We start from the raw sequence: 26,713 nt of genomic DNA, 5'->3' as shown, positions 1-26,713 counted from the left end.
TAGTTACTCACGTCTGCTACGGCATGTTATACAAGGCTTGTAAGCCAATCGAAATTTGGGCAATTTACTTGCTTCATAACAATAATTTTGAATATATTTATTAATATATTGTACATATATCTAGATTGCTTTCCTCCAAACATTGTAAATGTGTTTTGAACGTTATAATACAACAGTACTTATTTAAAGAATGGTATAAATTTCCGTATACTTGATATTTTTTGTTTACTTGTAATACAAATTAAGTAAACTAATTTCTCCCTACATTCCACGTATAAATTACATCGTACAATTATAATTCTGTTTGCTTGTGATGTACATTATAGGCGATCAAAAAGCCTAAATTGTTTTATGATTGAGATATGCATGTATGCTAAATAAGCAAAACATATTATAGTATGCCTATGAGATTTAGAAATGCTTTTTCTTGCATTTCTTCAAATATTATAGAGTCTCCGAGAAATGTTTAGTTTTCTTCCATACCAAGATGAAGTCAAAGTCAAAGTATAATGTTTTATTTTACTTAAACAATATTTTATTTCAGGATCATTTATTAAGGCAGATGTTACCAAAAAAAATATAAGTAAGTCGATGTCAAAAATCAATATCAGCAATTTCCGACCAATAAAACCATACCAAAGATGTTGATATTATAGGAAAAATAATATCATGGAAATAATTCTAAAAATGTGTTGAATATGTGTTGTAGATGACATTTTCTCTCATTCATTTTTTTTTTCATTTTCATTATTATTTGACCTTACAAATTGATAATCTTCTGCATTTAACGACGAAATTTCCGAAACATATTATTTCTTTATAAACCAATAATAAATAAATGAATTATATGTGTAAAAATAGAAGAAAAAAAAGTACCATATATGCCATCTGAAAGATACTAAATGGAGTGACACGATGTAAGGCTAAGAAATGTTGGTCTGATCATAGATGATCTTTAATATAATACCAGTGTACTGTAACAAGAATAGATGTCACCTCCTTCAGAGCATCAACTAGCCGTGTTTAAAGCTTCCAGACCCTTCTTGTTTTCATGAGTTTTTTAATATCAGATTCTAAAAGTATGGTCAACTGAACAAATAGGGTGATTTGAACTAGTAGCTAGAACACTACATGTTCTAAAATATTACAAATATAGTAAAAAATAGCCCATGTAATTACTGAAAATTGTAATTAAAACAGTAATATAAAACAAGAAAATAAGAATCCCTAAAGAAAGCCCATCATTGAGCCTGTTCATGGATGGTAATGTCAAGTGCAAACTATCGTCCACGCCTCCTAGCACCGACTTAAGCAGAATTCAGCATTTAAACATGAAATGGTAAAATTTTGAATTACGGCGATTTTCAAGGAACCTTCAATGTGACACTACTGTGCCATTCCATGAAAAGCGGCGTATGGTCCCCAAGTAATAGAAAGTGTGTGCCCTAAACGGGAAAACAAAGGCGGAACTAAACAAAATAGAATTTTGAAAGTGGATCAGTGGTTATGAGAATAAGTCATATCCTGTCTGAAACATGCAAAAAGTCATCTGTATTTAGAATAATTATACATTCCCATGACTTTTACAATGCAATGACATTTTTGAATGTTTGATTTTTTTAGTATATTTCTTTACTCAATTATCGGCATGAACTTTGAAGATAATATTCTCTTTTTTAATCAATTCTTCCTTTGAAATTCTGACTGTTTTGCAAATACCGGATATGAAGATAAAAACTGACACAAGATCATTTGGTATTTTCAATTTTATTTTCATAAATAATATATCTCTTTGAAATAAAACCACATACTCACAGAAACAAAAAAGAAAACGTGTAACTATAGAAAATTAAGCATTCACTCTCAGGACAAAAACAATTATGCACTGAGATAAATTGAAATTAACTTTTTTTCTATACAGATTTAGAAATTTATTGAGAATCCATTACATACAACTGTATGATTTAATACATACAACTGTTCATTGCCAATTAAAAAATTAAAAGACTGGATTTTTATGCTATTTAAGGTCAAAAGTATATAGCATATTTGATACATTTAACCATCTCAATTAAAACATTTATGGAGTTCTAGTGCAAAAACATATATTACGGAAATTGTTTCAGAACCAACAAAATACAAGTAAAGAAAACATTTTTCAATGAAGAATTGCTTTCATTGCCAAATCACAAAAGTTAGAATGCATTGCTTTCTTTTGCAGTCATTTCCAACAAAGTGTTTTTGATTAGGTTTAAAATGAATTTAATGGACATCTCTAAATGACCGTTGTATTCAGTGACTTAATAATGGTTTTAAAACATAATTAGGAAAATGCATTTTGTCACTTACTATTGTTACAAAATACGTTTTACAGATTGTTAAGACTGGTGAAATCTTTTTAGTAAACATTTTGGCAAAAGTGGTATTATGCACTGATATAATTTACAATATAACTGAAACGACTGATTTTTTTTAAATGGAGTTGTGAGATTGAAATGAATAAAAGGATCAATGAGTATAACTTAAAGTTGTGTCTTGTTGATGCAAGAGTTATATCAAAATGTAGTTTCTGAGTAAACGTCAATCAGACTGAGTGTATATATACATCTAGTTTTGTCAAAAAACATAAACAACAATATTCATAAAGTGAAATAGCACAATATATGCTGTACATATAAACCACCCACTAAACAATATATCACAAAATAAAGAAGTTTGAATTTCAAAACCCATCTTGTAAATAGATACCGAAAACTTCTGTCCTGTTATTGTTTTCTTTCCACAGGGCTAAGCTGCCCATGTCATGACTGCAAGGGTGCTGATTTGAAGTGATTTTGAAACATATTGTGAATGAGTTGCTATATTAAGTGAGATTTTAAATATATGAATGGAACATTTATAATATCCTGCCGTCTTTCTCTTGTACATGCTGTAACAAAATGTCCAAACATAGATATAAGTTGACCAGTTGATTAAAGTGGCCAATGTGTAAAACCGGATTTTTTCACAATTGTTATTTTAAGCACTTTTGATTAAAGCATACATTTGACATACTTTGTTCGATATGTCAATATTTGTGTCGTTTTCTTGAAATACGTCCCCATAGTCACATTCTCTGTGCCTACTCTTTAAACATATACACATCCTACTTAAAACTTATATTTAGCACAAATATTTGTGTCAGTATGAGTTTACTAGTAAACATAACAGTAACACGTCATCACCACACTTCTGATGTCATTTCCGGTCTACCGGGAAAACTTTGTAACGATGACGCTGATGAAAATGGCGGAATCATTGGTCGTCCAGGACCGTTTGACAAGAATTGCTCCTCAGAATGGATGTTGTGCATTGATTCTGGTGATGTTGACGGTGGGAGAATATCCCCGGGCATAAACTGTCCATCTGGAACCATACCAACTGTAAATATATATAGCACAATATTAGTTTTCAATAATTACATGCTATTTTCATATATAGTAATGTTATACTAGTAATATCTCGATGATGACATTATTCTAGATGGACTCTTGCTTAATCAAAAGATCTAAAATGTTTCATATTAATGTGAAACATAGTTTTAGTAGCTTCAAAGTAGTATATTTGTTTCTTTTTCATGCATATAAAATTGTACTGTACGATATTTTGTTTTCATACATCTGGGTCCGATTCATTCAAACGTTTTGAGCAGGAAGATGATTATTGTTCAATAGTTTTTAAAACAATGCGTGTCTGGTGTAGTGTTACTACTTCTTTTGGTTAACGTTTAATAAAATTTATCATTAAACTCGGGTGTTAGCGACATAAGTGATTATTTTATAGCAGTGATTTACATCTATATAATATTTCATTTTACATTTATTTTGATGTCATTCGTTGAAGCGGAAAGAACTGATATTTTAGAGCACGTTTTTATTTTTCATTTGAAAACATACAGACATGTTACATTGTACAATTATTAACTATGTATTTATTTTCATTCTAAACAGATAGGCAACGGTGTGTATGTGAAGTATTTTATTTATGTTTATTCTCCAAAATGTTAACTTTCTCAACCGTAACGATATCATATTTATCAAAATTTCGGTTTCAATGCCTCGAATACTACGAGGCGACTTTTTTTTCACAAACTGCATTTAATTTCTAAATTGTGTGTGGTTCTTTTAACAGTATTTTATTGCGCACCATAGTGTTTCTATTTTGTTAATGCGTCTTAAGATAAAGCAGGATTTTTGCATCTGTTTAATTAAGCTTCTCCATATGTGATCACGTGAAAAACGTGCAGAATATGTGCCACAGTAAGAGGTTAACAATCGACGTTAATGCTGCCGGTATTTATGACATAATTTTACGTGTCTAGTAAAATTATGCGATATCTTAAGATAAATCATATAATCTTATATCGCACGTTTTATGTATCAATGTCTCATCATGTATATGCTCAAAAACAAACGAGATATTCCGAATGAAACACTTTACGTGCGTATAACGTCAGAGAAAGAACCATTTAAATATCTTGCTTGATCTACTAATGTACATTAAGTATACGTATAAAACACGGATCAAAGACACACTGAGTATAGACCTAATCATTTAAAACAGACTTCTGTACGCACACAAACCTATCAATGCCATAGCGTACGATACAATATCTACTACATCAAAATACCATATAAAACATACAAACATGTAACAAATTTTATATCATTTTAGCACATTTCTTTTATTTTTATAAATGCAATATCTCTTCATTTACAAATATACTTATAACTCTGGTGATATAAGTTTTCATCATATTCTTTTTTATACAAATAAATAGAAGAAATAAGCATTGTTTGTAAAGCTTGAACATACACTTTATGCTCTAAGGCATTCGAAAAAATAAGCAAATCTTAAGTCGTGCTCAAAGATTTTCATGGGTCTTAGAATCATACAGTTTAAAGAACATTCTAATTCTTAGATTAATTAAAAATTATAATGTGCATGTATTAACAACAACTTGTATTTAAATGTTTTTATTTCACTATGACAAAAGAAATTGTTAAATTTTGCCATGGGAATACTTAATAATTTTTGCCATGGCACCATTGTTTTATGTAGATAAGTCTCTACGTGTATTTTCGAAGCCTTTAACATAATTCTTTGCAACTTTATTACGTTATACTTTTTATTTACAATGTAAAGTTAAGGCTTTTTAACATCTGAAAATATATTTTTCAAAATACAATGCAACTTTTCTTTTTGAAAATTTAAACAGAAATGTTTTTTTTTTCTTTTTTAAAAAAATAAATATATATATCCTTGATTTAGTTAATTGGAGACTGATAACTTCCTCTTTTTATTTTGCGTTTGATTTGAAACTTTTGTCGTTTCCTGCTCATCATAATTAATATGTTTAAAAATGATTTGTTAAAAAGCGCCATATTGTGTCTCACAGATGTACACGTCCCATATGCTGTATGTTTTCACATTCACTTTGTTTTTACATATTTCTATGATCATTTAACCCTGATCGCTGTACAATAAAATGAATAAGAAAAGATAAACGAGTTATAATGTCAAAGTAAGCTATAACCTTTAATTAAAATAAATTCACCTTAAGAATTTATAAAACTAAAGTAGTTATACAAGTTAAACATTTTGCTCGTGACTTACCTCTCGAAGCCATCATTCCATGATCCATATGTGGGGGTGTACCACGTGGATTCTGCATCATGAAGTTCATATTTCCAGGTGGCATTTCTGGTCCTGGGCCTTGACCATGGTAAAACGTATTATAAGGTGGAAAATTACCATACATATCTGGTTCACCTTCTGCAAAAGAAAAGAGATCGATTTTTTTAATCATTTGTTCATAATCTACATGAAATGGGTTCCGAACTGATGTTAGACACAATAAGTTACGTTTTGTTTTAAGAAATGATATAACATTAAACCCAATTTAGTTAACAGAACGATTTTGTTAGTTTATTGTACAATTAGTTTGTAATTATACTAGCTTTTGAATTATACTCTTTTTACATCGTTCATTTTTATTTCTTTCAGCTTCTTTCTTTGTCCTGTGTTGACAGTATTTTGCGCAAACGTCGTGGAACCAAATAACGACAAGCATCATTTGTTTACTCTTTTACATGATTGTTATTAGTTACTCTTTCAAATCAGCAATGCAGTTTTTGCATATGTGTGTATACCAAAGCTAACTTATGTATGACTTGCACATAAAAGCACATCTTTTTAAAGATAATGGCTTTACTCTCAAAGGTATTTACTACTTCTTTTATGTTATTGTAATGTGCATATATAAATGTAATAAAATGTAATTGTAATGTCAGTTTGAATGAAAAATATCAAATTTGGAGAGATAAAAAATAAGCTAATGATGAATTGTATTTATTGTGTTATAAAACAGTTATAGTTTGCCTTAAATACTAAAATTTAGTTGTAAATCGGTCAAATACATGTTATATGTCGGTACGATTTGCAGCTATAAAAATGTTGCATATTCTTGTACAGAAAAGTTTATGAGACGTTGTTGCATAAGTATTTACCACGTAACATCAATTTACGTATTTATCCCATGGTTTATGTGAGTGCACATTAAAGTAATTGTCCATTAAATACTGAGAATATGTACACATTACCGTAATTAAAACCGTAAACACTCAGCTATCCGTATCTTAAATCACAAGATATAAACTTCAATAAATTCCAGAAAATATGTAATAGTTTTCTTAAGCAAAGCTAGACATCTCTAGAAGGCACACTGAGTTTTCTATTGGGATAATCCTGATTCGTATAATTAAAAATGTATAAAGATTATGAATTATTGTTCCTATCGTTATTCTTTTATAACTCCGGAGAGAAAAATATTAAAAACTCTTTTGTGTATTCACTAATAAGCAATGAAAATTGCGTCCTGTCAGGTTTGAAAAGAACATACTGTGCGAAAATAACGGGAAACTGCCGTAAAAAGTCTTCTTTTTCCAATCTGTCATTGCAATGCCAATATTTTTAATAAGTGACCTATATACGTTAATATTTTATGAAGTTAGGCATAAGTGTAAAATATTTTAATAGATCGGACGGGGATTTATTCATACTATTATATCATCGGGAAATTATACGTCTTTTCAGTACTCCCTCCTTGAGTCTATCAATTTTTCTCTTCATATCCCATGCTCGATGTTACATGGTTCCAGACAGGAAAAACCATAACTTTGAGCGATCAAAGGTGCTTCTTGTTTATGATTATTATTTTTCATAATATTCGTCGCCAGGCAAAGTAATAACGACTGGCTAATAAAAAATTTAATACAGACCATCCGACAAATATTTATAAAACTTCTTTTAGTATTTCTGTAAATAGCATCCCATAATGTTCCCATAAAATATATTTACAGCAAAATGAAAGACACGAACAAAACACCAAACGACAATTTTTAGGCCGAAAGACGTAAAGCGTTTCCATAAATTTTAACGACATTCACTCCCCGAATGAAACAAGTACAGCAATATGTTCACACTTTAGTACAATGAGCGAGACTAAATTTCATTTTTACGACATCCAAGACTGCCATTTAAGGACCATAAGCCGGCACCCAGCGGCGAAGCCAAAACATAAAACGCCAGGGGACCAATACCACGACAATTCCCCTCCCACTTCAAAGGGCGTTTCAAAAGAACAACATCTATATTTTCACCGTATAACAAAAGGGTCTAAAATGTAAACCTATAATTTTAAAATTTGCATTTTGTGAAGTTTATTTAAATTCAGTTTTCAATGTGACAAAATGGCCTCCGCTCAGCAGGGTAAATAAATGGTGCGTTATGTTCCTTTTTAACAAGTTACGGAATGAACGTGACCAAAAGCATCAACAAATAATGCGTAACAAGTGTTTTGAAACTTAAATGCTTGGATAAAAAAGGAATACAGCTATATTTTTATTATTCAGTGTGCTAAGATTTCGTGCATGAATTAGACTTTTAAAAAACTAACCATTATAATAGCCAAATCCGGGTCCCATCATCTCTGCATCATCCAAATCACCCCTGAGGGCGCGCATGCGCCGTGGACTTCTGAAGAAATGTCGCCTGGCCCCAAGAGCGCTTAACTGTTTCATCCGACGTTCTTTAGACCGTCTGTTTTGGAACCATACCTAAAACAAAGTTTCAAAGTTAACTTCCGTTTATTAAATTACGTGATTTTTTTCAATATCTCGTTTAAAAAGAAACCAGCATTTTCGTTTTGAAACGAAATGAGCAGGTGATACTTTGATTTCCTGCAATATAAATTTATTATTCAAAAATTTTTCGTTCTATTTTTTTTATCTGTCTAAAGATACGTCAAAAAGAACCAAATTACATGTCAACACAACTAATCGATCATAACATATGTTACTTAGCAAACTGAAAACATCCGTACGTCTTTCATATTAACCTTTATCATTGATTTAAACACATGTGACCACTAGGTTTTTGAAGCATACAAACATTTATCATGAAATAATCTGTCAAATGAAGACACTTTTCAGCCAAACCAGACAAAAGCCATATCTTTGTCACGTAAATCAGAGTCTTGTTCCTAACATTACCACCAAGGAAATTTGTATTTTGTTTCTTACAAAGAAATCTAGACATTGTGTATAGAACATTCTTATGGTATCTGAATTGGGCACTTTGTGCTTATATTTTTCACTACAAGAATGATACTTAAATACAATTATGAACTAAACATGTTATCAACATTTTATAATTGCAGAAAATGATTTGGTATAGAAGGTGCCAGTTTTATAAAATGCAAAATATTTCACGTTTTATCTTTATACGATGTATGAAAGGTTATATTAGGTTTGACATTATGTCCAAATCCCGGCCAGCTTGTGACGAACAATTTTCTTGTACTCGATACTGATTGTCTAATTTAGTGGTGTCTTTCCACGTGACAAGTTTGCAAAGGATAACAGCAAATTAACGCCCGCCTATTTTCACAACATGTTATTACCTTATTACTGGAGAGGACTACAAGGGGAGTTAATGATTGGTCATTTGATTTCTGCGACAGGCGTTTTAGGTGGTAATAGGTATTTACGGAAAGTTTAACACCTGCAAACAGTACAGTCCTTCCTACACAATTAGTAAAAGTTCTTTTGTATCCAGATATAACATCCACGAGCATCAGAAACAATGGATAGTCTTCTCATATAGCCCTTGACAATGGGTTCCTAGTAGTAGTCTGGCTTTATTCGGTCTTTTATACGACAATGTAAATGAAGACTTACAATAATAGGGAAAAAGCATTATTTTTCACTCCCGATTAGTAGTTTATGTTTCCTGGTATAAGTATTGTTTGTTATTGTTGATATAAAAGAATCAAATAAAAAGAAAAGAAACTGTATTATTCAGAACAAAGAAATTTCTCTCCGTATGCAGTCAATTATCTGCAGATATGCTACACTTGTAATATTTCGGTTTTAGATTATCTCATACACCGATACATGCAAATATTTCAGCAGAAAATATCTTTTGCATACTGTGGTATTCAAAAACGCAAGTTATGATTCGCGATTAAGAACTAGAAAAATCAAATTCTACTTCTGATTGTTGAAGAATTGCTATAAAGAACATAATCAGAGTTCCAAATTTCCACAATTAACGCTGTTCGGATGAGTTAGATTCTTTTACTATATCAGTTTTCCCGCGTTCCTTTGATCACGTGAATTGAAGCATCAGAGTTACCTACATGTTTTTGTTATCGTTCTGTATGACTTTCTACAGTTATCAAGCGTTTTAGTAACCCAGGGGATGATGTCGGTGCAAAGTAGGTGTACGGTGCTCTTGTTACAAAGAGCGTCTAACCGACCGAGACGGCATATCCCACAACGAGCTTTGCAGACACGTTGTTTTTCCTGTGAAGTTCAAACAAACTTTTCCAGAGCATACAATTCAGATTTTTTTTGTCCTTACGACGAGAAATGGCAGGTAAAAATACAACTGTAACACAAGTTCGATGACATATCCTTCTATTTACTACTGATGTCTAGTAAATAAACAAGACATAGTCACAAAAATGACAAGGCGTTTAAATGATGTGAAAGCCTACGATCATATTACCATCATATATACCTGCAAAAAGCTTTCATACTTTATTATGAAGAAATTCACAATATCATCTTTATACACAGATAAACTGCGCTAAAAGGCAAGGGAATCAGCAAATTTACTAGTATGCAATTATAAGGTAAATATGACGAGCAATGCTTAGAAACGCCAATGTTTGGAAAGCTCTTTGAAAAAAAAAAGCAAAGTATAAAAATCTGATATAAAATGCGAAAATCATACCTTTAGTGTAATTGTGTTATAGAAAAATGATGATATAAAGAATGCATGAAATATATTTGTGCCTTTCATATATGTAATTTAGTTTTCAGTTCAAATTGACCTTTGTTTCGACCATGAAGTTGCTTTTCTGGAGTTTCTTATCATTTTAGGCAGCTTCCATTGATTAAAAAACATATTAAGACAGGCCAATTTAGATGGTGTGGAAATTAAAACCTTTTAATAATTCGCCAGATAATGACGTCTTATGTATCTTGTAGATCAAGTATTTTGTAAATCGTACGAGTAGTCGTTAACATGTGTTCACCGGTATAGCTCATTAATCACCTTTCGTATACAGACTCTTTTGAAAGTCACGTGGTTATCAGTTTTAAGATGAAATACCACCCATGTATCACAGTGATATTAAAATTCATCATCATCCTCGTACAAAATGCAAAATTCTAAAGAAAAGTTGACGTTTCTAATCTGGATTTGCTCCAGTTGTTGCCAGATATTCTGTTTGAAGAACATATAAAACGTCGAACTTATATTTCATTTCGCTTCGGCGACTGTTTTAAAAGGAAAATGTATTTAGAATGAACTGACGATACGATAGACTTAATATTTCTCTAATTTTCGCAGGGTTGATTAAGCCTTATTTCACATTCTAGCTTGCTGTGTTTTCATATTGTAAATGAACTTAGATTTTTGTGTCTGATTAAAAGTGCGGCGTGTTTATTTTTGTTGTTCATTAAAACATCATTATGAAGAAAAAAGAGGAAAAAAACTGCGTTAACAAAACCGAGAAATATTGTGCGGTGTGTGAAATCTACAAAAGAGTTAAACATCAAAACGTTTATATATATTTTTGTCATTATATTTCTGTACATTTGCGAAAAAAGGCTGGGTGTTAACTTTTGCTCTTCATGGAAGAAAGGACATATTTAATAAATCGGCAAATCGGCTGGCAATATACTAATTGATTACACACAGTTGCATTACTATCTAAATATATGTTTTATACATTATATGTTTTTTTCAGATATACATGACTTTTTATATCTAATGACAAATACTAATGTTACAAATTTTACGAGTCAAACTTCAAAACATATGATATAGAAAATGAAGAAGAAAAAAACGAAACAAATGTTTTCTCTCAAAACTTAATTTTCGGTTTATTGATTTTTAGAAATATTGCCAATGGAACTTGTTGGACAGGTCAAACTTAAACGAGCCTTTTCATCCTTTAATTTTGAAAAAAAGTGTTTTATATTTTTTAATATTTATCTAAATTACGTCATAATTAAACCATTATTTCTGTTTTTTTGTTGTTTTTTTCGAGGAGAAACGAGAAGAACAAATACGTTAGGAGAAAGTCTGCTCGCGTCATTAAAAGATCCTACAGTCTACTAGACACGCCATATTCTCCACAACTCGTAAACGAACGAGTGAAAAAAACTATTTACCCGACGTAATTGCATTAGCGCAAACCGTAATGTCCTCTAACTCCGCCATTTTGTTGCTTATAATGTCGCCTGTCGAGCGTTATTTGACGTAGCGGTTTGAGGCAATGGTGCGCAAGAAGCCACTGGGAGCATTAAAATTTCCTTCCGCGTTTTTTTTTATAGTTTTTGTTTATACAGAATTTATTTATAGTTTTGTTTTAATTGTTATAAAATGATTTTTTGAGCCAGGGTAATGTTTTAGTTCATGTGAATTAAAATAAAAATACATTTAAAGTAACAAAATATTGTAAGTTATTTTTCTCATAACGATCTTTTTTAGGAGATAACAGCGTATTATGATGTGTCTATTAATAAAACGGCAATAAGATTTGATTAATATTTTAAAACTATGTAATAAATCAAAATTTTATGGCTTTCCTATAAAGCTTATTAAATGTAGTCTCCATTCTTCATATTGAACATTATTATATTTAATTTTATCCGCAAATAAAATAACATATAAGACACCTTATTTGTAAGCTAGGCGTATGATAATGTATTGGTCAACATGGAATATATCAAAGGAAATATATCTTAGCAATCAATGACAATAATTATTAAGACATTGAAATGTTTATAAATGATAAGCATTTTACCTGTATAACTCTCATATTTAGTCCGGTTTCTGATGCCAACTGTTCTCTTATATGTCGGGTTGGTTTTGGTGTAGCATTGAACGCTGCCTTGAGAACTTCCAATTGTTTGGCCTTAATTGTTGTTCTAGGTCCTCTTCGCTTACTACCGGGACCAGAATGGTTTCCATTCGCATCATTTGCGTCTCCATCATTATCGTTTATATCACCACAAGAAATATTGTCATTAATATCAACGCTTTCGTCGCTTCCGGGACCGGAAGTCGTCCCACAATTCATGTTTATATCCGGGCTATGCGGTGACGGTGGCGTATTTTCATTTAAACCGTTCATCCCGCTTTCCAGTTTAACAGAAATTTGATGTTCCGATAATAAGCCATTTTCCATTTTTATTGGCGATGTACAATGACCGTTGAATTTTGAATTGAAAGAATTGTTCGCGTCCAATAGCATATCTGCACCTTTCAAATCTTCGTTTTGGTTCGTATTGGATTTTATTATATGAGATTTCTCATCTCCAAAAATGTCTTTCTCACTATCCTGACTATCTAACGTGCTGTCAAAATCCATGGAATCGTCCTCCCCGTCTGAACCTGGAAAAATACATGTAATTTTAATAAATATTTATCAACCTGGGTGATTATATAACAGGTAACATTCATCGTTTCTTGACCTGTTCGTTTTTTTTGAAAGAATCATTAGATTTTTCTAGAAAGTTCCAGAAATGCCAATATACGACAAAAAGGGTAGGGGGGAAATTATGTTATTCCCTTACCATAATTTCACGACTTTGATTAAACTTCATATTATAAAATCATTGTCACTTGAGTTCATTTCTTGAATGTCATCTATAAGAACAAACTCCATTACTCTCTTTTTTATATTTTCGTCTTACATACATAATGCAGTTGCAGTAATGTAATCTACACAATTTATATTTCCTTGCATTCTGCCATTTGTTAAGTTTTGATTTCTCTGCTAAAATTTCAGTGGTAGCAAAGATCAGATAATCTATGGCATGCTTCTCCTGTAAATGCATTTACAGTTTCCGCAACCAAAGAGATAAATCATAACAAGTATGTCTTATAGTTGTCATGGTTTCTATAAATCATTACAATTACCATACTGATGACGGTCTTGACAAACTAGGTCTACGTCTATAAAAACATACATTTTATGTTTTGGCACATTTTTGTCGTTTTTGCTCCATTCTTGTCCGTTTGTGCTCATTAAATCGTCTCAGAACCAGACTGCAAAACAGACTGGAGCTTTTACAGTATTGTACTCGTTTACTTTATTTTTTATAAACGAGTTTTTTTTCTTCTTCTACCAAGATATTAAAGAGGGTAATGTTAAAAAAGATAATTGACTTTCATTCATACATAGGAATTTCCGAATATTTTTTGTATCTTAACTAAGCTCATATTCTGTAAAATAGACCTAACAACTTTGGTGGCACATATCGACCTGAAACCAGATATTCGATGCATGTCGACGAGTCTTGGTATTTCTACGGCACTTCACGGTCTTGCAGAACAAACCATTGCAAAAATGTTTATTTGTATGCCAAAACCATTGCCATCATGCTTCTTAACTTAGCGGGTATAAATGGTGAGTTTTACTCCCTGTATATGACTTCTGCAGGTACATTTTACCAGTTTACTTGGCGGGTGTTATTGTTTACTATTGTGTTTTACATCTATTTAATTACTTATTTATTACTGATGTTGTTTGGCTTTCGTTATTTATTAGGCGATACCTTCATTTAATGACAAAAACAATTTCAGACCGGTGCCATTGATGTTCAACACGTGAAGAGATTAGTTAGGATGCATGTATACGCCCCCAAGCCTAACATAGGCTAGTAAACTGGGTTCACTATCCATCAGAAAGTTTCAGAAGTTCTCCTAAACATTTAATGCCATTCATATATATATTTTTATGAGCCAAATGTTCATTTTAAATGTTTGTTGTTTCAGTTTTTCATGTGTCTCTCTACCTGCAATGTGTTTCATTTGGAATAGAATGATTTTATAAAGATGATGCAGAAAGGGTGTGATGATAAAATGTGTGTAACAAATACTAACAACGTTCCAAATGCACTCCGCAAGGAAAGAAACCAACAGAATCCTGTATTTACTTAATTGGGATGGTAATCACTGCCGAAACAATTGATTTTAATAAGATATAAAATTTATATATGTGTTCGTGTAAACGATATACGATCATAGTGGTGTTGAAGAGTTTTTTTACGTTGTTTAAAAAATGATGCATTGACAATGTCGGCTCACTCCGTCATAATCGTAAATCCCGCAACGGTTAAACATATAAACTAAAATGTAGTCAACTGTTTCCAGAAAGTAGGCGCCAGAGAAAAGCAAACGTTGTCAGTATTTTGTTTGTATAGCGTCAAAAAGTTGATGGACCTTAAAGAGAAATTCTAAACTGTAGTAAGTTAAACATATTGCAAGTCTTTAGCACATATCTTAATGTCATTCTCAGTTATAATTTATTTACTCTGCAAGCCATATGAATAAACAGTTATGCGAAAAATACATTTATTATAATTATAGCACTCGATGGAAATAATATTCAGAGAAACCTATGCATGAAGTGCTAATTTGAATGCTGAAATGTAATCAAACTTTTGTGAATTTGAAAGTTAAATTTTAAAATGGATATATATAACTAAAAGCATTGCCTTCTTTTCGCGTTTAGCAACTAGAGGATATGTTACACACTTAACACTGTAAATTTTAAAATTATAATTAAACAGGAAGTCAAAACTTTGTTTTTCTTGTAGGCAGTCCGAAATATTTAAACTAAACATGAGCTGTATATAAACAGATGTACGAGTATATCGTGTACATGTTTTATTGTGTAATCGTCTAAAATCAGTGGCTACTAAAACTATGTCGGATGGATATTGTTCGCGTGATCCATTTAAGCCTTGTTCCTAACATTTCAGAGTCCTCTTCAATACTCATTTACATAAGAACATCAACAAAAGTGTTTTGTACGTATAAATTTATCGACGGTCCCTCGTGCACTAGGATTATTTTATTCCGCAAATATATCCTGCAAGCTTCATTTGCATATTCATGCGCGATGCTCCACTGTTTTGGCGGATTTGGTATTCATGCGACAGAAGGACGGATTTATCTTGAAGCCACATCGTTTTCATCTTTGACCTTATTTTATCCCCTTGTACCATTATTCATCCGCTAGGACACTTGAATTGTTTTGAAAAGGACAATCACATTGTTCTAAAATTAGATCAAGTCACGGGGGACGCTAGGAACTACATTATATGAGGGTTCTTAAGATTTCTGCTTCTTAAATCCTTGTCTGCTGTTATATACATTAAAACTTACGAATTGAAATTCTGTGTAATTAAAAAATAATTACGCGTTTAAAAATAAACCATTCGTTCAGTTCAAGCAAAAAAAAAAGAAAAAAAGAAGCCAGTGCTACTGCAGGAAAAAAGTTTTTTTTCCTCTTTGAAAATTTGCATGACTGAAAAAAAATAGTTGAAACATTTTGTGACAAAAGAACACGCAATGTTATTGATAAATGAATACATAATTGTTCCGCTGATACTAAATTTGAATTTCAAAATGGTTGCGGCAGTTTCCGGTTGTCAGAATAAATCCGCAGAGAATTTTGACGTGAATACGGTTGTCGTAAAGTAGTCCAGAATGTGTGATTGACAAGACAAGTTACACTTCTATGGAATCTTCAATCTCGAGAGAGTTAAATGTTGTTAGAATCGTTTTAGATGGACGATAAGGAATCCTGATACGTGGTTTTACACAGAAATTAATGAATCGGGGGTGTAAAGTATGTTTTCAACAAAACTAAGGGCAATTACATCAATTATTTTAAAAAATGATTGACATGAAAGGTGTTAACTAATATACGAGTATGTATCAAAAAAAATCAGCCGATAAAAGAATACCTTTTATAATGTAATCTTTCTGTTATTTTGTTTCTGTTTTATAAACTGCCGATATTTTTGTTTTGCATTTTTCTTTTATTCAAAAATTTTAATTTCAAATAATCTGAATGCATTGTTTTTTAATATAGAATCACATTTTAAGAACACGCAATCCGTTTTATCATTAAACCCGTGCGTATATTTCGTTCTTTTTAAATACAAAGAACCTCCGATTTTGATTAACTTTTTTATTTAAAGCCACGGGTCTTAAACTGCGCCGTAAGTCCTTACGGTTTTCATAGATCGTTAAATATGAAAACAGTGTAAAACAACTCGGTGCCAAGCAAATGGAAATGTTGGACAATTTGCCGGCACATAAATCTGTTGAACGGGGTATTGATTGATGGACGCGCACATGCTATATGTTCCATGTTATGATCATTTACTTGACACCTTGTTAATGAAATATTTATTTAAGGCCACGAAGGCAACCGAACCTTTTCTTTTCAACAGATGACCAGTATTTTGAGAACAGGGTAATGGCTTATCAGTATCAAACGTTTAACGACATGACGAAGTAGAATTTTTGCACATTATTTTCCTGACTTGATTATTAATAAACGTTACTATTACATTTTTTAAATCAAACTGTATTTTTCCCCACAAAATAATATATATAATTTTAAGTAAGTTGATTGTGAAATTGGAAGGTATTTCTAAGTAAAGAAATAATTATTGAAATTTATTTTTTTACAAAATAAATCTCTTAATATATAACCACAAAAAAACGGTCCTGTCTGTAAAATCAAAACTTTCAAACAAATTTTAGATTTTATTTCAAAAATTTAAAACAAATCATAAGTCACATAGTCTGCTGTTAAAATCAAATCTTGGTGATTTAGCATGCATTAAAGTACTTATATATTTTGTATGAATATATATACAACAAAATGAAAATACTTATATGATAGCTTATGACAGACATGTATAATATATAATATTTAAATAAAATAAACAAGATTCTATGATCTATATATTGATAGTAATATATCAAAATTGTCTAGGGTTTCATTATATGTCAATAGAATCTATTTTATAGTATATTATTCAATGAATTTTAATTTTCATTTTGCATACGTCAAAAAGTTCATAAATACATATAAAAGATAACATTGAAAGAATAAGATGAACGTACATAATATACATTGTATATCACGAGTTGTGTTCGCCTTAAATAATTTTTAATTAAGTTGAAAAAACTCTCAGATTTAAAAAATAATGAATATAGAAAATAGATATGTAAGTCGCTTCAATTTTCGGATTCACGCAGTATAAATTTTTGGCAAAAAAATCTTGTAACAATCTCGCGTTACAAATCCTGTTCAAATGTTATTTGACGTGTTTGCTTAATATTACTATTATAAAATAACAATGGTTTGAGAATGAATCGAGTAGCTTGGTCAAATTTAATCGTGTCAACACGAACCTTTGCGAAACATTCTTCCCACTTGTTCATATTTACTTAGTGTCTTGAGTTGGAGGAGATTTTTCAAGGGGATTTTCAAAACATTTAGAAGAGAAAGTAAAATAAATTATATAAATTATATATAGATTTCGGCGCGATTATTCCCGGTAGTAAACACTTAAAATGGTAGAAACAATTTAACTTAAATTTTGTAAATATTTGATTAGACTTGAATGTAAGGGTCATTCGCGTTGTTTTCTTTCCATCAAAACTAGTTTCTTAATTGTTAACTAAATTAAAGATATTAAATGAAAGCATTTTTATATATTTAAATATATTTCATTTTAAATTTAATGCGAGTTTAACTAATTTCAAATCAGGAACCAATTATGCATTAATGCTTGGACAAAAAATAACTACTAATAAATAATTATTTTTTGTCCCAGATTAATGACACAAAACCTGATATTTTGTGTTTTGTTTTAGAAACAGATCATGTTGTTCTTTTCGATATTATTTAATTATGTGTTTGTAGGTTTAAAAAACAGCAACATTTATTTTAAGCAAGTTTACACATTCACATTTGGCAATTGAAAACGTGTAACACTTTAAAAACCATGAAAAATTATCAAACCAGAAGCTGATGCTTAAACACGTTTTATCCTACATTTTTTTTACAAATCTTATTTCTTTATTTTCAAAAGGGAGGAGTTTAACATATATACATATGCATGCATATACTTATTATCATAATAATATCTGGACATTTCATGCAATATCTATCGTTTAAAGCAAATATTGACTGCTGCAGATGTCATATCTTAGACACTTGCGAACAGGTCCTGGCACAAAGTTTCGATAAATACTTTTACATTGAACATTTTCACAATTAAAGTAAACACAGAGTGAAAGGATCTCCGTTAAATGAACTTACAAAATACCGGTTAGGTGCGCTAACTATTCTCCGCGGTACAAAGGCTCCCGGAAAAGAAGAAATTTGCCAAATTTTGTGACATTCAGTAAGTGAGTCAAGGAAAGACCTCTCTCTTGTAAAATTCATTGTATGTGAAAGAAACGCGACACCGTTTAAATGCCTCTGGGGACTCGTTTATTGTGCGACTCCAAATCACGAACAACGGGGACTGTTTACTCAAGATTTCTGAATTTGATACCTATTCAAAATGAAATGCTTCAACTAGACTTGTCAAACCTTGTCAAAAATCAACATTTCTACCGAATAAATTTTATGCTTGATATAAGTTAGTGAATATTTTTCATTTTAGAAGAAAACCCATAGATCCGTATTTATTACACACTGTGCAAATGTGTAAAAAAAATGCATACATTTTTACACGTACCGCTCTGCCTTACTAGAAAAAAGAAGGAGAAACACGCAAATGTATGATAAAAGCGTTCATTTTTAATAAATGAGGCATACAGAATGTAATGCTGAACAAAATAGTACGAAAAGCTTAATACACATAGGGCGAAAACCAGTTTTCTCGTCTGCAGATATAACTATCCCAGTGTTCACTGTGAATCTAAGGTCTTTTCAACAGCCCCTGATGGTTGTAAATGATTAAGCATAATGTTTTAATGAAACTTTGAAATGTTTTTAAGTGGTCTAGCTTTTGAGCGGAGCAGTGTAAAGCGACGGTAAATTAACGTAACATTTGTACGAAATTTAATTATTTCATTTGCGAAAACATAAAAACTTGTTATTAGATCAGCATCAGTGTCTATCGTAGAATATTTTGCACCATTCATTCAACCAGTACTTAACCCTTGCCCAGTAAATTGATCTTACACACATCAAACAGCGTTTCTAATTGATTAATCGCCATTCCTCTAATTGTAAACAAGGACCTTTTACGAGAAATTATATGGAATTACGGTTTAATCTGCCAATATCGGGGCTTTTAGTTGAGCCAACGGGTGCATGTACTTCTCATCACTGAATAATATCAAAGAAAAACGTGGCTAAAGAAGACATGATAATTACTGGTCGACCCTTTAATTAGTATTTAATTACTAGGACATGTAGCAAATATTGAAAAGAACAAATAGTTAAATAACAAAATCCAGGCGAAATTCCTTTACGATTGAGAAGATAACTCGTTCATAAGTTCTTAGAAAACGTCTCAGCCTGATGGGTTGAATAACTAATTGGAGAATAGCTCAATATCTATATCGTTGTGTTTGGTTTTTTTTTAGTGCAGAGAGGACTGTTCGATTTATGCGCAAAACAATAGCACTTTATGCGCATGTTGCGTTTAAGTACCGTTATCTATCTACCCTTGTTTTGTCAGAAAATCCCAAAGAGAAATTTCTTTGTAAAAATACCACTAATGTAACAGACTTTGCAAAAGAAATTTGCAATCAAAAAGTTATCATCCATAAAAAGAAAAGTAACTTTATATGGTTACCAAGGTCCAAAAGTGTCCGAGTTTGTATTGTGCTATTTTTAAAGGCCTCAGTCAATTTATTTGACAAGAATCTCGAGCGGTTCTTAAGTTGCTCTTAAATTTCAAGAGCCAATATCGTTTTACATTATTTTTCATAAAAATCAATGGAACGCAGGTCAGTGGGCTGCGCTTGATTGTCACTACTCGACGTTCGAGAACAATTGCACTACCCGGATTGTTCTAATCGAGTACAGTGATGCTGTACGCCGCAACGAGGCTTCACGCGGAGCACCTTTGTTTTGTCTGTCACAGACAGCTGCTAAGCTTCGGTTCTGTGTTTAACAATTTGAATAGTGTAAGAACTAGTGGAGGTGCAAGGCGCTTGGTGTCAGAAAAATGCTCACAGCGGGGCAACTGAAAGTTTGAAACTGTCGAAAGTAAACTTCCGGAGAGGTTATTGATAGCCGTACGTTTGTTTAAAAGGCCGGAGCAAAAGTGTTACACAAATGCGTTCAACAAAATTGCAAAAGAGTTCACCAATTTCTTTAAATGTTTGAATTTTATATTAATTTAAAAACAACAACAGACGACGTACATTTGTTTCTACATTACGTCTCACCTTTAATCAAATGTTTATTGTTATATTAGATTTATAAAGAATAGAATACTTTATTTTCTGAGCATGAGTATAAACTGCGCGTGCCCTTCATGGAATTTTTGCATGTGTATTATAAACTAGTTTCTCCATGTAGGTATAAATATTTAAAAATAATGATCCAGATTGCAAACAGATTGTTTTGGTAGAACGTGCGATCCCTTTGCCCCTGAAGTAACCTGTAATATTGATAGGAACCAAATGCCTCCGACTCTTCTTTTTTATTTTACAGAATAAAAACATCTGTAAAAAATGTTATGTGCATTCTACATCAAGAAACTGAGTTTTGTAGCAATTTTATTTTTAACGACTGTCTGTTTTCCTCTGTTCGAAGCCTTTAGGCTAAACGAATGCCACTAAAATGAATACCACTCGGCTCTTTGTTGTAAAAAAATAAAGCAATGTGTGCTCGAAGCCTTTGCTCTGACATTTGAACGGAACAATTTTTTGTCTGTTCGGGTGGAACAATCAGATACGTTTGCTGATGTATTTACTGGGGGGGGGGGGTAGGGGTTGTGGCAGGAGGAGATAGAATGGGGACATGGTGGTTAGTAGGTTTCGTTTGATATGGGATAATTATACAATTAAGTTTGCCTACCTTCTAACTTATGTTGTATGTAGTCATCTTTACAGAGAAACTTGTTTTCACCAACGATATATAGCTCTTCCCCGGTGGACAGTTGTTTCCGGCAAATCATACATGTGAAACATTTAAGATGGAATACTTTACTTTGTGCCTTTCGTACAAGGTCATTTGGAGAAATGCCTTGAGAGCAACCTGCGCATTTCGTGCCGAATCTCCTGGAAATAATAAAGGTTATGAATTTTTAGTAATTAGACGTTGATATTAGGACTGTACATCCTCATAGACTCGTTAAAATCCGGTATTATTCGCCAAGGTCCGTAAATTATAAAATTCAAGTAAGCATAAATATAACCAGTAGTAGGTCCAAATGAATATCACATACACTAAGTGACAGAGTATACCGAATTAAATACGAATTCTAGATATCATTGAAACCGAAATATATAAATAAATTAAGTGGGGAAAATGTCATTATTATTTTATTAACAATTAAAAAAACAGACTTTGTTTCATTCAAATGATTACAAGTATATATTAATAATAAATGAACAATTTGCCCCCGTATTATTCTCGTTTTCTATACGTTTTATTGTTGTTTCTGTTGTTTTTTGTTGCAACATTCTCTTATCGGTGTCTCCTTTCAGCCAATCTTGCTCTACTTTATTCATTTTAGTTAATGCATTTTACCTTTCATTATAACACTATTGCTGCATTTGTGTTTTGTTGTTTTATACACATCACACAACATGAAATCATTATCAATTAATGAGTTATACAATAATTATATCACTTCTTTATTTTCATGAAAATAAATCAATGAATTGTATGTATAATCATGAATATTTCACATAATTCTGCAGACTATATATGTTAAATAATCAATCACTCTCTTACAGATAAATCCATCTAAATTTAAAATTATTACTACAATTATTATAAGAAATGTTATATTACATATCTACCAAAAAAAATAATAATATGAAAATCATGAAAAAGTAGCATATTGACAAAAAGTAACGGCTAAAGGTATTTACTTTATCAATAAGGTACATGTATAATTATGTTGAATTTTAATGTATAATATATAGTTTATGTATCACTGAAAATATCCCTCAAACATGGTTGACGTTTCAAAGTTCCTTTTGTATATTTGAACTTAATATCAGCATGCAGAAAAGGATAAATAATAGAGGAATGTGTATCTTTTTAACTTTTTTTAAATAAAAAAGAAGCAAAATATTTAAATTGTACATGTATATCGCATTTATGGTTAACTTGAAAGGAGATATTTAAGATTTTGAATTTTGAAAAAGAAAAATGAGGAAAATAATTCACGTTTCAACTGCAAAAATATTACAAAAAGAATCATATACATGTTGTCTGCATGTGAAAACCTTAGAAAGAAAACATGAAAACTCGAAATATCTCAGTATAAATATGTAAATAAAACATGCAAAAAAAGTCCAAATTAAATTTTAAAAACAGTGTCTACAGAGGAAAAAAATAACTAGACTTATAAGTTATATTGATATGTAATAAATCTTCTTTTTTTCCCCTTTTTTCCGGTGGACATTTTTTTTGCAGTAACCTAATGACCAAGTGCCCTAAAGCCATTAAGTTTTCATTAAGATAACAGATAGGCAACTTTATACTATATCTTTATTATCTCTATATATTGAATAATTTAATTAACAAAAATACAATAAATACGTTTGATATGGACTGAAAGTTGTTTTAATATGATGTATAATTATTCTATATAAAGAGTTCAATAATGCTTATGTAAATATATATGTTTTTTGTTGTGTTAATCAGAAATTTATTGATACAAATAGCTTTTATTTTTTATTGTAGGTAAAATTGAAAGAAAAGATCAAAGAAAAGATCTGTTTGTTGTATATATATAAATATTATACATAAGTGTATGTAATTCGTATATAACATTTGATGAAAATGATAATTTTAGCTGAATATTATATGTTAGCAAATGATTCATTAATTCAAAATATCATTAACATGCACCGAGCTTATATTGCTAATAAAATTTTGCTTTTGATTTTTTACTTAGATATGTTTTAAACGCATACGAATAGTTGGCGTATTAATAACGCGTTAGCTTATAAAAATATTTAGGGAAAATTTTGATTAAAGCGAAAACTCCTATTAAAATTGCATACAACTTAAAGACATTTCTTGATTCAATTATAATGTCATTTTCGTACCGTTCATGCCCTACAAAATTATAGAATATTTCCTTGAGGCATTTCTAATGTAAAGCTAAACGCTTATAATAATAAGTTGAGAATTTCAAACGTCTATGTCATTTAAACAAGACAATGGAAGTTTTCTTTTTAACATTTTAAGACTTTGTTCTTGTTTTCACATATTTTTTTTTATTTTTTATTTTACATCATTCTTTTGCTTCATTACCTGAAAAAGTCGGTGCGACAGTAAAGCTTCCCTTCCCGTGAGAAACACTTATCACTAAGAGCACACCCGCAGTCCGCACATTGCACGCAGCGAACGTGCCAGGCTCTGTCAAGAACGTTCAACAAATATCGGTCCACTATTGGGCACTGACACCCGGCACACAGCTGCATTGTAGATATTACGTTTTGGATCGCCACTTTGACTGTTTCAAAACGTCTGTGACGTTAGGAAATAATGTAACTTATTCTCTTTCAAAAAAAAAAAAAAACACCGGATGATCACTACGTTAGATAACGGTTGACGTTACTGTATACCACCACATTTTATAAACATGTCTTTGATCTGATTTCAAATTATGAATAAAATGTATTTGACACGTACAAATGTAAAATCCCTGTTTAACTTCACAATTTTTCTCTGGTTAAATTGTTATTTTCCCAGTTAGTTTCTTAAAGTAATCCAAACAATTTTCTCCTTCGTACACGTTATGAAAGTTGTCTCTTCGAATGTGTTCGGTATTTCATAAAAACTCAAGCTGTCCACTCACTTTCGCAGGTTAAAATTCACTTTTTATAAATGCTTTTTCTTTCTGGGACAGCCATACAACATTTGCTCAATATCGTATCAGTGTGAACTATAGAAACCCCTGGCAAGTTATTCTTTTTCTCGTAACGCCGCCCAGTAACACCCATCTGTCATTTTTATGAGCGCGAGGCGTTGCGCAGTGAAACGAACGCGTCCAATGAAAAAAGTCCGGCAGTAAAATAGTTCAAATAGGATATCGTCTGCTGAGAGATCTATACATTCATGGTTTTTGATAAATCGGTTTTGAATACGGAAGAATATCAAGTGATAAAGCTATTAATTCACTTAAATAAGCATCATTTATAATGTTTAGAAGACGTGTAATACTACCTTGATATGGACGTCGCATATTCATATTTTTGTTTCTGGTTTATAGTGGACACACTGGCTAGAATTGTACTTATTGTGTATAAAATGATAAATTGAAACTAAAAAGCATAGGGCCTTGATATTAAAAAAATCATTAAAATGCAAAAAAGGGGGAAATAGATAGAGACAAATTTACTTTGTTTAAAAATGATGGCTTTGTGTTAACAGCGGCGTGCGTTAAGTTAAAATCTTAATGATAACTTACGAGCGTATAAGTAAAAAGGTGAAAACCAAATCCGACTGTGCGAAACAACTCATTTCATTTCTCAATAATATTAACCTAATAAAAAGCGACGAAGTAAAATAAAACATATATATATACAAAAGTTATTCTTTTTTATTTAATAAACGATTCATCGTGAAAAAAATCGCACTGGAAAAGTCATTTTCATTTTGTCTAAAATAAAACAAGATAGAGATTCAAACAAAAGAAATCATTGAATTTAATTCCTGTTCTTTGAGTTATCTTATTTTATTAAGTATCTTTTAAAATTGCTCTTAAATGTACAGTCGTTTTCATATTATTTACATTATATTTAGAAGCTAAGTTTTTAATTTGAAATATTATATCTGTAGAAATGCTTATTATATTTCATTTGATTTTTTTTCCGACGAGCCTTGAACCTGAATCTATAGCTATTTACTGTATCATTTAATATAAATTAAAACTAGGGCGATATTTTACCCAATAATTCTTATAATTATTTGTTCTTTAAATATGATCTTATCTATACTAAAGATTAAAAGAGAACACAGCCGATAAGATTAGGGAAAAAATGAAACGGTATTTTAATAAAGCGATTTAATTATCCATTAATATACTATCATCTATTCATAACCGAATAATTGAGATTTCACGCTAAATAAAACTTGATCTTATCCCGTCAGTATCAACACATAACTTCACGACGATCTCATAGATAAAGATGTCACTATTTAGGTGTAAAAGTGCCCCAAAACCGTGTCACTCTCAGCCCAAAGCGCCACGGGTGCAAATCTTCGCGCTATCACTTGTAAATCTTTCATTCGACTCCACCTTAAATGTGTAAAACAAATAATTATATTCGTTGTATGTAACTGTAGAACTGGAAAATTTGTCGTCGTAGACAGCTCAACCACTACAGTAGGGAGAGAAGAAAACATTTCATAATATACTTCATATGCAATGACTTTCCCAACCTCCCCGTCCCTCCCCACCCAAACCTTCTCAAACAAGAGTGATAAATATAATACTTAAAACGTAAAGTTTCCTTTTTTATTTTTACATATTGACTGGACATTTTTATATAAAAAATATTATAACATTTTTTTAAAATCACAATTCAAATACATAATTTTTGTCTCAAAATGTTGAATCATATCGATTGTGAAAAAAATAGTAATAGCTACTGACTCATTTCGATGGAATTTTAAAATTATATAAAATTGAAATTATTTTAATTCAAGACATAAAATACATTTAATATATAAATGAAATAAAGTTTGTATTTCAATTTTATTTAATGGAAATTTCATGTTTTGTGCACATTATTTACCACCAATTTCAACAAAGGAAGACCTGATATAAATTAAGTCGTAACGGACAATTCAAATTATAATTAAATTGTACTTACAGATATTCCATGTATTGAAAGAAACAAGAGGTTGTGGATATTGGCAAATCTAAGGTGCCATTTGACGTTTGCTTTCTATAATGTATAATCATAGGACATGGTCTTTCAAATATAAATGAGCCGTGTCATGACAAACCAACATAGTGCGTTTGCGACCAGCATGGATCCAGACCAGCCTGCGCATCCGCGCAGTCTGATCAGGATCCATGCTGTTCGCTATCAGTTTCTCTATTTGTAATAGGGTTGGTAA

The 26,713-nt window shown here is 31.1% G+C and overlaps 1 protein-coding gene across 1 annotated transcript; it reads right to left on the bottom strand.

Moving 5' to 3' along the window:
* Nucleotides 1-1,751: 1,751 nt before the first annotated feature.
* LOC132725261 (LIM/homeobox protein Lhx5-like) lies at nucleotides 1,752-24,788 on the bottom strand. Its single transcript, XM_060710363.1, has 6 exons — nucleotides 23,897-24,788; nucleotides 21,479-21,681; nucleotides 12,422-13,011; nucleotides 7,997-8,156; nucleotides 5,656-5,814; nucleotides 1,752-3,420 (listed from the first exon to the last, which is right to left on the bottom strand). Exons 1-6 carry the CDS (start codon nucleotides 24,064-24,066, stop codon nucleotides 3,221-3,223), a joined length of 1,482 nt encoding a protein of 493 aa, XP_060566346.1. The 5' UTR covers nucleotides 24,067-24,788; the 3' UTR covers nucleotides 1,752-3,220.
* Nucleotides 24,789-26,713: the final 1,925 nt, after the last annotated feature.

Source organism: Ruditapes philippinarum, unplaced genomic scaffold (assembly GCF_026571515.1).
Source record: "Ruditapes philippinarum isolate M1 unplaced genomic scaffold, ASM2657151v2 ctg3953_1_1_1_1, whole genome shotgun sequence".
NCBI classification, from domain to species: Eukaryota; Metazoa; Mollusca; class Bivalvia; order Venerida; family Veneridae; genus Ruditapes; species Ruditapes philippinarum.
The sequence above is the reverse complement of the archived record's forward strand: the minus strand, read 5'-3'. Positions and strand labels throughout refer to the sequence as shown.

What these genes read in the sequence shown, in the direction of transcription:
- LOC132725261 (XM_060710363.1), bottom strand. Translation starts at nt 24,066, where the DNA reads ATGCAGCTGTGTGCCGGGTGTCAGTGCCCAATAGTGGACCGATATTTG. An exon ending in CATACAACATAAGTTAGAAG is followed by an intron (nt 13,012 to 21,478) that starts GTAGGCAAACTT and finishes GTATTTTTCCAG; the next exon opens with GTTCAGACGGGGAGGACGAT. An exon ending in TGGAATGATGGCTTCGAGAG is followed by an intron (nt 3,421 to 5,655) that starts GTAAGTCACGAG and finishes ATATATTTACAG; the next exon opens with TTGGTATGGTTCCAGATGGA.